General features: G+C 42.2%; 1 protein-coding gene across 2 annotated transcripts in view; it reads left to right on the forward strand.

The window, feature by feature from the left end:
* Nucleotides 1–16,879, forward strand: part of ERBB4 (erb-b2 receptor tyrosine kinase 4) — a 1,420,891-nt gene that overhangs the window by 1,390,426 nt on the left and 13,586 nt on the right. For both annotated transcript variants that reach the window (XM_075317538.1, XM_075317539.1), the window contains one exon: nucleotides 16,243–16,540. In XM_075317538.1, the coding sequence (XP_075173653.1) occupies nucleotides 16,243–16,540 (298 nt within the window). The remainder of the gene's footprint in view (nucleotides 1–16,242; nucleotides 16,541–16,879) is intronic.

The raw sequence follows: 16,879 nt of genomic DNA on the forward strand, positions 1-16,879 counted from the left end.
CTGCTTGGTGTTACCTTCACTGGCAATGGAAAATCCAGGGAAGCATTTTTTTTTTTTTTTGCCAAAAAGCTACAAAAAAAGGACGTGAGCTTCGCCATATTTTTGTATGCTAGCCAGGTATAGCAGGCAGGTGCTGGAAGAGTTGGATACAGCGCCAGAAGATGGCGCTTCTATGAAAATGCCATTTTCTGAGGCGGCTGCAGACTGCAAATCGCAGCAGTGGGGCCCAGAAAGCTCAGGCCAACCTGTGCTGCGGATTCCAATCCCCAGCTGCCTAGTTGTACCTGGCTGGACACAAAAATGGGGCAAAGCCTACGTCATTTGTTTTCTAATTATTTCATGAAATTCATGAAATAATAAAAAAAGGGCTTCCCTTTATTTTTGGTTCCCAGCCGGGTACAAATAGGCAACTGGGGGTTGGGGGCAGCCGTACCTGCCTGCTGTACCTGGCTAGCATACAAAAATATGGCGAAGCCACATAATTTTTTCAGGGGGCAAAAAACTTCTGCATACAGTCCTGGATGGAGTATGCTGAGCCTTGTAGTTCTGCAGCTGCTGTCTGTCTGTATGGAGAAGAGCAGACAGCAGCTGCAGAACTACAAGGCTCAGCATACTCCATCCAGGACTGCATGCAGAAGTTTTTTGCCCACCAAAAAAATGACGTGGGCTTCGCCATATTTTTGTATGCTAGCCAGGTACAGCTGGCAGCCACGGGCTGCCTCCAACCCCCAGTTGCCTATTTGTACCCGGCTGGGAACCAAAAATATAGGGAAGCCCGTTTTTTTTAATTATTTCACTTATTTCATGAAATAATTAAAAAACAAATGACGTGGGCTTCGCCCTATTTTTGTGTCCAGCCGGGTACAACTAGGCAGCTGGGGATTGGAATCCGCAGCACAGGTTAGCCCGAGGTTTGTGGGCGCCTCTGCTGCGGATTTCAGTCCGCAGCCGTCCCAGAAAATGGCGCTCTCATAGAAGCGCCATCATCTGGCGCTGTATCCAACTCTTCCAACAGCCCTGGAGCCGGGTGGCTTGTTGGGTAATCATGAGTTAATACTGGCTTTGTTTTACCAGCCAGTATTAAGCCAGAGATTCTTAATGTCAGGCACGTTTGACCCGGCCATTAAGAATCTCCAATAAAGGGTTAAAAAAAGACACCACACAGAGAAAAAATACTTTAATAGAAATAAATACACAGACACATTAGAGACTCCATCTTTATTACCCCTGTCAGCCCTCCACGATCCTGCTCTTCTGTCTTCTTTCTTTCTAGTGTAGTAGTAGTGACGATTGTAGTGAGGGGCATCACTTGGGGCTGGGGAACCTCCATCCTAACTACAATGCTCACTACAATCGGGAAGCAGCGTGCAGCCTTCACTCCGTGAGTGATCACTGCTGGCTGCTAGCGGTAACAGCGGTAACGCTGACAGACGCGTTACCATAGCAACGGTGCTCCCGGAGCCGCGGTTAGCGGTGACGTCACCGCTAACTGCGTTGCTATGGCAACGGTGATCTCCGTTAATGACCGGCTGTGTCAGCCGGTCCCTAACGGAACGGGGAGTCGACCGTGTGCTAGAGCATGTCGCCGGTACACGGCGATACACATATGTGCACCGTGTACCGGAGAGATGCACTCGCAGGTCCTACATGACGTGTCATAGTCATGTGACCAGTCTGTAGCCAATGAGATAATAGCCACGTGACTGGTCACATGGCTATTTTGACGTCACGATAGGTCCTGCTTCTCTGCTGGCAGTGCAGGTCACCGGGAGGATTCAGCGATCATCGGATGGAATAGCGGCAGGAGACAGAGTGCAGAAGGGATCGCGAGGACCGGTAAGTGTTATGGCAATGTTTATTAACTGTTTGTGTACATTTATAATGCATTTTTATGTGTTTGTGATTGCCTCCCATTATAGCCTATTGGTTCTAGTTCGGTTCGTCGAACGTTCGACGAGCCGAACTCGAGCCAGACCCCCCGTTCGGCGAACCGCCTCGAGCCGAACCGGGACCGGTTCGCTCATCTCTATTTATGAGACCTCCCTTTATTAATTTTGTAAGTAAAAAGAAATGAACACAAAACACAGAGAAAAATCCTTTATTTAAAAAATCAACATCCTCTTTCTCCAATTTTTTAACCCCTAAAACACTTCTGCAGGTCCGACGTAATCCACACCATGACGTCCCACAATGATCCCAGCTCTGGTACGTCCTGATGTCACAGTGTGCCTTCACTAGATCACTGTGGCCTGCCAAACACATTGACGGAGCCACAGCTGTAAGAGTGGTGATGTCAGTGAGTTCCCCTTAGGTCACAGCTATCAGTTCCCTCTGTACCCCAGCTGTGACCTGAGGTAAACTCATTGAACTCACCTCTGGTGAGTTTACCTGAGGTTACAGCTGGGGTGCCATGAGAACCAACAGCTATGACCTTAGGTGAACTCACTGATATCATCACTCTCACAGCAGCGACTCCATCAGTGTGTTCAGCAGTTTGTAGTGATCAGTCACGTTTTATAATGTGACCGCACACTATGACCTCATGATGTAGCAGAGTCGGGATCATCGTTGGATGTCGTGATATATATATTACCCTAATTGCCAGAAAACCAGGGAGATCGGGATGAGCCAGGTAAGGCATCAGGATTGGCGCATGTAATGGATGTGCAAATTCTGGGGCACTTGAGGGCTGCTATTTTTAGGCTCAAAAGAAACCAATAACCATGGACTTCCTAGCCTGAGAATACCAGGCCCCAGATGTCTGCTTTATTTTGGCTGGGTATCAAAATTGGGGGGACCTCGCATTATTTGTTTTTGCATTATTTATTTAACTAATTATACAAAAACTTTGTGGGGTCCCACATATTTCGATACACAGCCACGATAAAACAGACAGCCTCCAGCTGTCTGCTTTATTTGCTCTGGAATTATTACCAGAAATAGATCAATATACAGCAAATGGCAATAAATTTAAAATTAAGCTTTTAATTATATCTATTAAAAACGACTCAAAATATAGTTTCACCTGTGCAAAGTGATCACACAATTATAGACAAACACAGACAAGTTAGGTATTCAATTTCAGGAGGTATTCAAAACCTCACCGAACAAGAATTGGTCAGATATCAAATACTCCTATGGTACTTCATTATCAAATGCTCTTATCCAAAGGGTAGTGCAATTACACACAATATCTGGTTTTTACCTCAAATTGCTGTTTTGCATCTGACAGAAATAGGGCACCATATTTCACCCCTCCTCTCTGGCAGACAAGATAAATATAGATATTACCTTAAATGGGACATGATGCACATGTAAATTCAGCCCAAAGGTAATAGTTAGAGTATGCTCAATGCCCTCCTTTTTTTTCTTCCACAAGATTGTGGATTTCACAAGAAGTGTGGTCCCCAGACCCGGTGTGTCATGGAAGCTCACACGTAGGGTGATATAGGTCCCATGCACCTCGGAGAAGCCTCCAAATAATACTTTCCCCTGATGAATCGATAAGAGGAAACGCGTTGGGAAGAAATAAAAAGGAGGGTATTGAGCATACTCTAACTATTACCTTTGGGCTGAATTTACATGTGCATCATGTCCCATTTAAGGTAATATCTATATTTATCTTGTCTGCCAGAGAGGAGGGGTGAAATATGGTGCCCTATTTCTGTCAGATGCAAAACAGCAATTTGAGGTAAAAACCCGATATTGTGTGTAATTGCACTACCCTTTGGATAAGAGCATTTGATAATGAAGTACCATAGGAGTAATTGATATCTGACCTATTCTTGGTCGGTGAGGTTTTGAATACCTCCTGAAATTGAATACCCAACTTGTCTGTGTTTGTCTATAATTGTGTGATCACTTTGCACAGGTGAAACTATATTTTGAGTCGTTTTTAATAGATATAATTAAAAGCTTAATTTTAAATTTATTGCCATTTGCTGTATATTTATTTGCTCTGGGTATCAAAATATGGGGTAATCTGCGCCATTTTTTCCAATTATTTATTTATTTTTACACTCCACTTTGGGGACCCAGACAGGTAATTTAAGGGCAACCAATCTCAGACACCAGCACAGAGGGTCGGGGCGCAGTCTGACTGCAACCAATCACAGACGCTCTGGGCGAGCGGGGAAACTGTAAATGAATTCCCTACGGTTTAATGAGTGGACCCGGAAGCAGTGTGATAGATGCTTTATATCCAGGCGGCCTGACCCGACCAGTAACACAGACTTCCCTGAGTAGTCCATTTTCGTGGTCCGTGTATGGACACTAGGGGTCCACTATGGACCCCAAAATTTACAGTTCAGTTTTGCCCATCACTAGAGATGAGCAAACCTGAGGTTCGGTGTTCAGCATTCAGACCAAGCACAGACTTTACAAAAAAACAGAATTCGAAATAGGAGTTTGGGGGCTTTATGTATGCAAGCCATTCATGCGAGCACCGCTGTGCTTGGGTACGCTCAGTGCTCAACCCAGTCCGAGCCATTATCAGATGTAGTGTGCACCCCCCCAAAAAAAATGGAAAAACCCCGTCCTTTCTCCCCCGAAAGTGTTCTGTTTATGGCTGGCTGCATGTGAGTAGAGACCCGAACTGCCCAATTAGTGATTTCCAGTGGGATTCATGTTAAGCCCAGGTCCCAAACCAAATTCTGTCCAAAGTCCAGCTGAAGCCACCAAACAGAACTTCCACAGGTTCACTCATCTCTACCCATCACTAGTATGCACAGTATGGCACAACCATTGAAATTTCTGTTTGCTTATATATATATTTCCAAATAAATTGGGATTTAACAAATACAATCATGAAATGGCTGCGTGCATAAGGTCTTGATTCTATTATAACTGCTTGCATCAAACATTCACGTGTTCAAGTGATAATATTTTTCTAGTGACATATTATACACATGCACACACAAAACACAAATGTATATAGTTTAGATTGAATAAGAAAGATAAGTGAATAATAAAGCTTCATCTTTGACTAAAGGGCACTTTACACGCTGCGATATCGGTACTGATATCGCTAGCGAGCGTACCCGCCTCCGTTGGTTGTGCATCACGGGCAAATCGCTGCCCGTGGCGCACAACATTGCTTACACCCGTCACACTACTTACCTGCCTAGCGACGTCGCTGTGACCGGCGAACCGCCTTCTTTCTAAGGGGGCGGTTTGTTTGGCGTCACAGCGACGTCACTAAGCGGCCGCCCAATAGAAGCGGAGGGGCGGAGATGAGTGGGACGAACATCCCGCCCACCTCCTTCCTTCCTCATTGCGGGCGATCGCAGGTAAGGTGATGTTGCTCGTTCCTGCGGTGTCAAACATAGCGATGTGTGCTGCCGCAGGAACGACGAACAACCTGCGTCCTGCAACAGCAATGATATTTGGGAAATGGACAGTGTGTCAACGATCAACGATAAGGTGAGTATTTTTGATCATTAGCGGTCGCTCGTACGTGTCACACGCAGCAACGTTGCTAACAAGAACGGATGTGAGTCACGAATTCCGTGACCCCCAACGACATCTCATTAGTGATGTCGTTGCATGTAAAGCGGCCTTAAGCTTAGCTATATAATCAGACAATGTAAAATTTGTTAGCTTCCATACCCTTCTCACATTTTTATTTACTAACCTGAGTGAAACCAACAATAAGTGGCACTTAAAGGGGTTTTCCATGGTTCACATGTTAAAGACCGATGTTTAGGATAACTAATTAATGTAAAATCTGATGGGGTCTAACACCTGGCACCGACCAGGTTGTATCGGTTCTCTATGTTGCTTATATCTTTGGGCTGCCTGAGCTGTTATCTTCAGGTGGTATTGATAATGCCTAGTACAGTGCCAAATCAGTAGTTCATGAATTCTGTTTTTCATTACTTTGTAAGATGTAGTTTTTCCTTATTTGGTTTAAGTTGGGCATTCAATACCAACATTGTATTCATAGCAGAACACTCCTGTACATTCATACATTCAGAAAGATTCATGGATTTAAACACATAGTCCCCAATTCTTTATGATCAATATGACCAATGCCAATCATGGTGAGGAGACAGGTTGGAGTCACGAACCCCTGGTTCACTGAAGTGGTTCTCCGAGAAATGCAATAAAATAAATAATACACATTTAAATATGAAACATTTTTCTAAATGCCTAAAATATATGATTTATCTACTGCTCAATGTTAGGATTTAAAAAATGACAACTGCCATAAATCTGTGCAGCCCGTCCTAGATTTCAGAAGACACACAGAAAGATGGCTGCATGAAGCACTATAACTGTCAGGCTGACTTAGATAGATATTTATTCTGAGTCACCTAAAGAAAGGTGTTTATCTTCTCCTTTAGTCCACTCTGCCCAGTGTACTGTCAAGTTGACTAAACAGAGGACTGTGCATTCATGATGCCTTACTGGACGCTGCTCTGACATAACCTCTGACTTGAGCTTCATGCAGCCCATTCTGCTTCATGGCTAATCTAGGACTGGTTGTGTTTCATGGTAGTTGCCATCTTTAAAATACTGACAAAGTGAAGTAGATAAAGCATATCTTTTTGCTAAATAAAGGTACTTAGAAAAATGTTTAATCTTTAAATGTGTATTATTTATTTTATTACATTACTCGGGGAACCCCTTTAAGTGTTGCCACTTAATTAATCAGGTAGATCTAAAAAAATGATGTGTGCTTCTGAGTGCTTCACCATAAGTCTTTTAATCGAGTTAAGGGGTCTTTACACGCAGCGACATCGCTAGCAATGTTGCTCATGAAAGCACCCGCCCCCGTCGTTTGTGCGTCACGGGCAAATCGCTGCCCGTGGCGCACAATATTGCTAACACCCGTCACACGTACTTACCAGCCTAGTGACGTCGCTGTGGGCGGTGAACAACCTCTTCTTTAAGGGTGAGGTTCGTGCGCTGTCACAGGGATGTCCCACAGCGGCCGACCAATAGAAGCGGAGGGGCGGTGACCAGCCGCATTAACGACACGCCCAACTCGTTGCCGGAGGACGCGGGTAAGCTGTTGTTCGTCATTCCCGTGCTGTCACATGTAGCGATGTGTGCTGCCTCAGGAATGACGAACAACTTACATCCACAACGACCAATGAGATTTTGAAAATGAACGACGTGTTAACAATCAACGATTAGGTGAGTATGTTTGATCATTAACGCTCGCTCCAAGCTGTTAAACGCAACGACGTCGCTAACGACGCTGCATGTGCGTCACGAATTTCGGGACCCCGACGACATATCCTTAGATATTTAGTTGCATGTAAAGCCCCCTTTAGAGATTAAAGTAAGATTTCTAGTATAAGGTATGCCACAGGCAATGCTCTGCCCCCCCGGTCCACCCTGATGAAACCCCACTTTCATCCACTTTGACAGAGTGCCAAAATGCCAAAAGAGGCAACATTTTTTATCAACCTTGAGTTGCACAAAATATTTGAGGCTTATCAAAGGACTTTTGGTGAAAACACTTTGATGAATCAAGGCCATAGTAATGAAAGTAGGTCTACCAACGGCTTTTTGTTAATGGTTTCCATGCAGCAATAGAAATGAAGATAAAAAGTATATATCACTAACTTAAAAATGATGCAATATTTTCTGACTACATCTTCACAGCAATCCTATTGAAATGGTAGTCCCTAGGATGTGGGACATACCATGATGGGGACATATACACCAAGATGGGGGGCATATATACCACAATGGGGCACATATTTTCCCGGATGTAGCCCAGGATGGGGTACATTAGAGCAGGATGGAGGACATGACTGCATAATGGGGGGAAAGGGCAACTCTTATGTCTTTATAGGATTTAGAACGCTAAATGTTTACATACATATACATACATCTGACCAACATAAGGGGGAGGCTAGGTACAAATTTTGTATTGGGGCCCATCGATCTCAAATTACGCCACTACGAACTTCAACAGGTCAGTTCATCTCTACTGCTTACTGCTTATTTGTATAGGAAAGCCCAGCAAACTGTGTGTTCCTATACAGAGGGCCATTGCAAAGAGGCATATACCAAGTGGTACGTCAGTGGTTCAGCAGGCCACCATCAGGGAGTTTGCACCCAACATTAATCACAAACGTAATATCTACATATACTTTGCTTCATTTTAGGTGATAGGGAAACCAATCAGCTCACCAAATGGTTATTTAGATTGTAAAACTACTAACATACAGTATTTCCTGATTTAAGTATATGCTGGTGATCATAAATGGTGCTTACTAGGCAAGACAAGGCAATGTTTAACTTTCCAAACTCTTTGGAGAAATAAGGTGAATGGTTGTGAATTATAGAGTTTACTATTTATATAGAATTTCAACTGTTAACCAGCCGTAGTACTAAACAGAATAATGAGTTGTAGAGAATGGATGACTGCAGACGGTCACTTTTACAGCTGTTCAGTAATTAGGTCTGCTTCTACAAGTATGAAGTGGGTACAGTTCTGGACTGTGGCACCCAGTGTTTAACCAAGGTATGCTGCGATATATGGCCCTGCGCTGTGTGCAGGGATTATTAACCTCAGTGCCGTGTAATAGTCACTCATCAGAAGCATTACTCAAAGTTGTAAAAATAATGACACTTACCAAAGAATGTAAGTCATTTTATTACACTAGAAGGTGGCCCGATTCTAACGCATCGGGTATTCTAGAATTTATTGTGTAGTTAATGTATGATTTTTGTTATATATATAGATGTTGTTGTGTGTAGTTGCCAAGTGTTTGTGTAGGGCGCTGTAAATGTTCTGGGTTTTGTCTGGGTGTGGGGGTGTTTGAGAGCGGTGTTGTTTGTATGTTGTGTTGTGTGTGTTGCATTGTTTGTGGAGCGCTGTGTGTCTGCAGCGTTGTGTGTGTGTGGTGCTGTGTGTGTTTTGCGGTTTGTGTGTGTGTGTGTGTGTGGAGTGCGTGTGTGTGTTTTGGGGGAGGTATGTTTTGTGCAGTGTGTGTGTGTGTGTGTGTGTTGCCCGGTATGTGCGTATATTTGTGTGTGCCGCGGTGTTTATGTGTTGGATGTTGAGTGTGTGCGGTGTTGTCTGTGTGTGTGGGTGTCTGTGTAGGGCGATGTTTGTGGTTCCCAGTGTGTGTGGTGTGTTGTGTGGTGCATGTGTGGCGGTGTGTGTTTTGAGGGGAGGTGTGCACCACCATCATACTCCATCCCCCATGCTGCACACCCCTATCTTGCTTCATCCCCCCATGCTGCGCATCCCCCATCATGCTTCATCCCCCATGCTGCGCACCCCCCATCGTGCTTCATTCCCCCATGCTGCGCACCCCCCCATCGTGCTCCATCCCCCATGCTGTCCACCCCTCAGAGATGAGTATAATAAGAGGACTATAATAGGAGGAGTATAATAGGAGGAGTAATCCTGGGGAGAGAGGAGTATAATAGGAAGAGTAGTCCTGGGGGAGAGGAGTACAATAGGTGGAGTAGTCCTGGGGGGAGAGGAGTATAATAGGAGGAGTAGTCCTGAAGGTGAGGAGTATAATAGGAGTAGTAGTCCTGGAGGTGAGAGGAGTATAATAGAAGGAGTAGTCCTGGGGAGAGAGGAGTATAATAGGAGGAGTAGTCCTGGAGGTGAGAGGAGTATAATAGGAGGAGTAGTCCTGAAGGTGAGGAGTATAATAGGAGTAGTAGTCCTGGAGGTGAGAGGAGTATAATAAAAGGAGTAGTCCTGGGGAGAGAGGAGTATAATAGGAGGAGTAGTCCTGGGGGGAGAGGAGTATAATAGGAGGAGTAGTCCTGGGGAGAGAGGAGTACAATAGGTGGAGTAGTCCTAGGGGGAGAGGAGTATAATAGGAGGAGTAGTCCTGGGGGGAGAGGAGTATAATAGGAGGAGTAGTCCTGGGGGGAGAGGAGTATAATAGGAGGAGTAGTCCTGGAGGTGAGAGGAGTATAATAGGAGGAGTAGTCCTGGAGGTGAGGAGTATAATAGAAGGAGTAGTCCTGGGGAGAGAGGAGTATAATAGGAGGAGTAGTCCTGGAGAGAGAGGAGTATAATAGGAGGAGTAGTCGTGGGGAAAGAGGAGTATAATAGGAGGAGTAGTCCTGGGGGGAGAAGAGGAAAATAGGAGGAGTAGTCCCGTCTGTCTCTTTCCACGTCTGTCTGTCTCTGTCTCTTTCTGTCTTTTTCTGTCTGTCTCTATCCGTCTAACCACCGACATCTTTTTACCTCACACATAAGCTTCTTATACGAGCAGTTTATTTTGTTCCTATAGCAACCACTGACAGTTGCTATTTATAGCCTATAGCTCCCAGCTCCATTCAGTTTAATGGCTGCAGGATTTTTGTAGAGTAACTGGAAAGCACAGGGTTAAATTTTCCCACCCAAACATAGTCTATGACGTTCCCTGAGTCACATGGAGTGTCTGTGCAAAATTTCGTGATTGTAAATACGACGGTGCGGATTCCTTTAGCGGACATACACATATACATACACACATACACACACACACACACACACACTGAGCTTTATATATTAGATATATGGATTTGATGTAAGCTTCATTTTAAGGCTGAGTTCACATGTCCTGTAGTCATCCATTATCACGGATCCGTTTGCAAAAAAGTTCTGCAAACACAACTGTTTTGCCCGTTGTTAAATAACGGAGCTGTTTTTAACATGTGGAGTCTATGGACAACAGATCCATTAACAGATTGCTACTTATCGTCCATTTGTAAAGGATCCATTAGGAAAACAACCCATCTGTTAGAAATGCAAGTACAACGGATGGCTAAATAGCAATCCATGAATGGATCCGTTATCCATAGACTCCCCTATTTAAAAAACAGATCCAGCAGAAATCAGTTTTCCAATGGATCCGTTCTAACGGATGACTACAGGACATGTGAACATAGCCTTACATTTTCAATTTCAGCTATTTTTTTTGTTAATTTCCTGCATGGGGAGACTGTATGGCAGCAAATGGAGTTCTTAATGATATATATGCTACATTCCTTTAAAAGCATTAAACTGGTTGTTCAAGATTTAAAAAAGAAAAATGGCGTCTTTCTTTCAGAAATATATCCACCCGAAACCATGGGTTATTCATTTTATTGTAATTCAGTCCCATGTAGCTGCAACACCACAAACAACCAATGCTTAATAGTTGCGCTGTTTCTGAAAGAAAGCCGCCATGTCCTGCAAAATTCCTTTAAATCATGAAAACCGTTTCCAAAAAAGAAATGGTAGACATGTTGACTGAAGGCAGCTTAAAACGTAACTGTCGTTTTAATTTTTAATTCATAACACAATAGTACACATGAAAATAAGCAACTCTGTAATATATCTTATCAGACAAATCTGCTTCTTTCTCTGCTAGAATTGACCCGTAATTATCAAAATTCTCAATTCTTAGGTAAAATCTGTATTCAGTGAAGACTTTCCCATTACTGAGATAGGAGATGGCAGCTGTTACTGATGAGATTCTACGTAAATAGAACAGGGAGGAGGGGGTGGAACTCTGCCTTTAGCTCCTCCCTCTGCCTCTAGCTCCTCCCTCTGTCTGCACCAGATTTTAGCACCAAATTTGTACCTCTTGGCAGAAAACTGCACCGAAATGGTGTAAAAACCATTTTTGTGCATTTTTTAGGCCAAGAGATGTAAATTTGGTGATTAAATTTTTACACCAAATTTCTGCACCCAATTTATACCTCCTGGCAAAAAATTGCATCACTACCGCACTATACTACATGCAATAGTAATGCTTTTTTTGCCAGGAGGTGTAGATTGGGTGCAGGAAAATGCTGTAGAAATGTCAGCACCAAATCTGCATCTCTTGGCATAAAAAAAATGCAGTATTGTGCCAGGAAATGCAGGTTTGTGAACTCATTGACCACATCTAAGGTGACGTCACTGAGTTTACTGAAGTCAGGTAACCAGCGATCACAGGTGAAGGACCGTGGGAATCTGAAGCTGTGACCGCAAATAACCTGAGTGACATCACCGCTCATCACGCAGTTCAGTCTCTGCTTGAAGCCCACAGTGGATGGTCACATTCTAAAGCTAGAATCAAATAAACAAAAAATGTTCAGCCTGCCATTCACTATACGACCTTCTCATCCAGGTGCACGGAAAGAAAGAAGGAGGGCAGTCCACCTCCACAGGAAAATCCCAATACAAAGAAGGAATTCCAGTACCTGCAGTCCAATCTTCAATTTAAATAAAACATCCTTTTATTGGAAACATGTTAAAATATACTGTACATGTACAATACAATTCCTTACACGTTTCAGGTCATGGTGACCCTTACTCATAGATTGGACATTGGACTACAGGTGCTGGAATTCCTTCTTTGTATTTGGTCATTCTATTGCTGCTCGCTGTCACTTCAGATGTAGCAGAGTCGGAATTGTCGTGGGACCTCGTGTGTATTACATCGGACCTGGGTGTTTTGGGGGTTAATAAAGGGTGAGAAAAGGTGAATGTTTTTTTGTGCTTTATTTCAAATAAAGGATTTTTTCAGTGATTTTGTTTATTGTTTCATAGTCCCTCCCCATTACTAATCTAGGTCTTAGTGGCAGCTGTGAACTGCTTTTAACCTCTTATTACCCTGATTGGCACTGCAGCAGGGCAATGTGGATGAAAGTAAAGTGCCAGGATTGTCACATCTAATGGATGCGATGATTCTGGGTGGCTGCAGGCTGCTATTTATAGGCTGGGTCTCCCCAGCCTGAGAATACCAGCTCCTAGCTGTCAGCTTTATGATGTCTAGGTATCAAAATTCAGGAGGACTGCACTCTGTTTTTTAAAAATAATTTATTTAAATAAATTTTTAAAAAGCCACATGCGGTCCTTTTATTTTGATACCCAGCCAAGATAAGCGTATGACTATGGGCTGCAGCCTGTAGCTGTATGCTTTAGCTGTGCGGGGTATCATAATATGGGGAAACTCTATGCCAATTTTTTATTTATATATTTATTTTTACACCACACCACGATATAGACCCGTGGACAGAAAATGTGATTACAAGCTGTTACAAAGGCTGGGGGCGCTTTTGATTGCAACTAATCACAGACACCAGAACTGCCGGTGGGCAGGGAAAGCAGTGCATATGGATGAGCAATAATGAGTGGCCCAGGATGTAGAATGAGGGGCCTCAGAAGCAGTTACAGCTGCACGGAGACCGGTAACTATAGCATGCTTGCTCCAATTCCCCATCCCTTCTACCACTATTTTTTTTTACATTTATTGGGACTGTGGTCCAGCCAAATATCAATTCCAGACAGAAGCTTTTTATTTTTTTTAATCCAGTTAGACCCGCCAATCCTGGTTTTCTGCGAGTCCGCCCACCACTACTACAGTATGCACACATAAGGAAAAATACAAAAATATATAAAAATTGCATAAGTGCACATCACACGTGTCAAAATTTACAAGTAAAAACACTGATACAAAAAATACCAATTTCATATGTGGTCATACAAGGCAAAATTGCAGATGTCAATTCTTACACATCTAAACAGACACAATACGTTATATGTACGTATAAAAATAGATGTAAAAATACATGAGAAGTGCATAAGTGCAAATCACAGGTGTCAACATTTGTAACTAAGAATAGTAATACAAAAAGATAATCCAAATTTCATATACTGTATATGGTGATATCCATTTAATGGCATGTGAGTCAAAACCTATCCAAGTTGAAATAATACATATAGAGATACTAGAGTGACCAGAAAAAGTCACACTCTGAACAGAAAAAATATATAAATATTTGGGAGGTAATAGTAAATATGTATAAGGTAGATAAAAAAGATAACTTGTGCAAAAAGCTAACCTGCTGCAAAATGTCTACACCTAGACGCGCGTTTCATTGTTCAGCCAGAAAAAAGCTGAGATAGTCAGGTTAATTACCTTTATTCTTTAGTCTGAACATATTTATATTCATATTATTGTGCAAGTCACCTGTTGTGCCATTGATCCCAGTTTTTTTAATTTATTTTTTAGTATAAATTAATTGCAATATACAATGATTAATTAAGAGACCCTTTTTGTGTGATATGACTAGTATGTATAAAGGTTTTTAGTGTTTGTTTAGAATTTTTGCAGTTTCCATGTATATAAACACAAAAACTGTAATAGATGAATTCACTCCCCATGGCAGAAAGTTACAGGGATGGCAAACAATGAAATCATAGTCATGACAAACAACATGGGGCACACATTGGCATCTTATCTGAGGAGCGACTTACTGCAGTCAAAGGGAAACTGTTCTTGAATGGAAACTCTTTAAATACTATGAAACAGTTAAATGGAATTGGCAGTAAGGTATTCTTCATTCATTTTCACTAATTTTCCTGGCTGCAAAGTATATATGATTTTAAAGCATCCCTAAGCTTTCAGGTGTGAGGACTACAGATGTGTCCCAGGAGCATTCTAGCCCAAGACTTTCAATCAGACACAATGTTCCAGAGTCTGTTTTCTGACATTTTTACACAATGTCGCCTTTTGAAGTGTTTCTGTTAAAACAGCAACTTTGTTTTCTTTTACTGCCAAGTCTCTGACTTCTGTAACTTCAGAAACCTACATTTTTGGCAACGAAAAACCTCTCTATGAAACTGCGCATAAATCTGTATAGAAAATTTAGACCCAAGTTATTATTGCATTCACACCTGTTCGAGATATTTTTTTTTTATCTTGCTCCTTTTTATTGTATACCCAAAAGTCATTTCATTTTGCATTTTTTTTAAGTCTATTATGTCTTTTATTATCTAATATAAGTTCAGATGTTTTTGCCTCATTCATAATTTGCAACTTTTCAAAAAAGCCACAAAGTTTGTTGAAGATGAGCTCTGGTGATCCCCTCCAGTGATTTTACTTATGCAAAAAAAAAAATTCTGCAAATTTGCAATATTTTGCAAACTATGTGACTCTTTGTGCTAAAAAGTTTCAAACATAAAACCCCTTTTTGCCTTTGCGCAAAGTTCATGAATTGTGTACTCCATCTTGGTGAATTTGGTGCAAAAAATAGCAAATACCATAAGACAAAAATGTTACTTAAAAAAATGCAGTGTTTAAACTTTAGTGTATGTGACCTCCTTTTCAGCTAGTGGAGTGATATTTAAAGTGGTTGGTTTGAGGTTCTCCACTACTTTGACATTGATGGCCTATCCTTAGGATAGGTCATCAATGTCTGATTGGCCCGGGAACGACACCATGCAACCCACTAATCAGCTGTTCTCAATCACCGGCGGCAGCTGGAAATGCTTGGTTGCAGAGCTGCTCCATCTTCTGATACTGGCAGTGACTGGGACCTGCACATCCGCACATCCGCCTCCTATTGATTAGAATGGGAAACGGATGTGCAGTATCCGACCGCAACCACTTTCAGAAGATGGAGCAGCTCTGAAGCTGAGCATTTCCATCTGCCAGGACCAAGAACAGCTGATCGATGGGGGTGCAAGTGTCGGACCCCGGCCGATCAGACATTGATGGCCTATCCTAAGGATATTGGATGGATTGGATGTTGATCTCCCTAAGTTCAACCATGCTTGCTTATGTATCCTAAGGATAGACCATCAATCTAAAAGTAGTGGACAACCCCTTTAATAATGTACAGCCCACTAGGGAAACTTGCCAACCAAATAACCAGAGTTTCCCTTGGGATGCTCAGGTACTGACACAATGGATCCCCCATTTGGAGTAAACTTTGACGCCAACCATTTGCTATTAGGGTCTATTTCTTGTGGTTGATTCACACACACACCACTTATTTTAACTTAGTCAAACATTTAACAAAATATTGCAAAACGGTGCCAGTTATTGCCATACATAAAATTACTCTAGAAGGTGACTGCAGTAGAGTTAAGCCAAAGTTTCCAACTTTTTCCCCCAAAAAATTGCATTTCGTGATTTTGTCTAAAACATTTGGAAAAGTCACATTGACCTTAAAATTAGAAAGCTAAGTAAACTACAAAAAAAAACAACTTGAAAGAAAGCACAAATAGTTTGATGAATTTGTCGCAAATCAAAAAGTCACTAATTGAGAGACATTCATGACAAAAATCTGTCAGAAAAGCAATATAAATTCCGCCAATGGTGTATAATGCAATCAAAAGTCGATAAGTACATATTGTGTATGGATAACAAAGGCTTTGGTATACCTTGGTGTGCCCAAGAAACCCCAATCTGCCAGTCTAGTACACCTAGATCTTCTGCACTGTTTATAACAATGTACCTGAGTTGAAAAATGTGGTAAAACTGTTTTTGCAATTTCTTGTATCTCTGACAGAATCAGTTTGTATATCGAGATGGAGGCTACACAACGCAAGAATCAGTAACTCTGCCATACAGACCACCCGCTTGTCCAATACCAGAAGTTCCTGTAGTCCAGGGTGCAACTTCTGAAGTCTTTGAAGATACTTGCTGCAATGGCACTCTCCGAAAACAAAATACAGATCGACCTCCAGAAGACAGTAGTCTACAGAGATACAGCGCTGACCCCACCGCATTTGTACGGGAACGTACCCCACGGGGAGTTGTAGGAGAAGATGGCTACATGACGCCCATTAAAGAAAAGCCTAAGACAGGTTGGTCAAAAGTATTAGTATTACATAGTCGTTATTTTTTAATGTTGCTTATACTTCATTCATCCAAATCCTTAAATACCCTAATATTCAACTATTCTCACTGTAAACCACTAAAAAGGGACAAATGTAAATTCAGATAAGCTTAAAGGGGTTTTCCTATGAACAGAGTACATATTAATCAATAGATCTTGGAATAATAACAGGTTCCACAATTGAAGGAGTTAAAAAATCCTGTGCTGAGATAATCTTATATATGTGCCCCTGCTATGTACTATGTAACGGCCGTGTCTGACTGTACCGGGACATGATCTGATCACACCACATCTCCTGGGCAGGGAG

The sequence above is a fragment of the Anomaloglossus baeobatrachus genome, chromosome 7, assembly GCF_048569485.1.
Source record: "Anomaloglossus baeobatrachus isolate aAnoBae1 chromosome 7, aAnoBae1.hap1, whole genome shotgun sequence".
In the NCBI taxonomy this organism is placed as follows: domain Eukaryota; kingdom Metazoa; phylum Chordata; class Amphibia; order Anura; family Aromobatidae; genus Anomaloglossus; species Anomaloglossus baeobatrachus.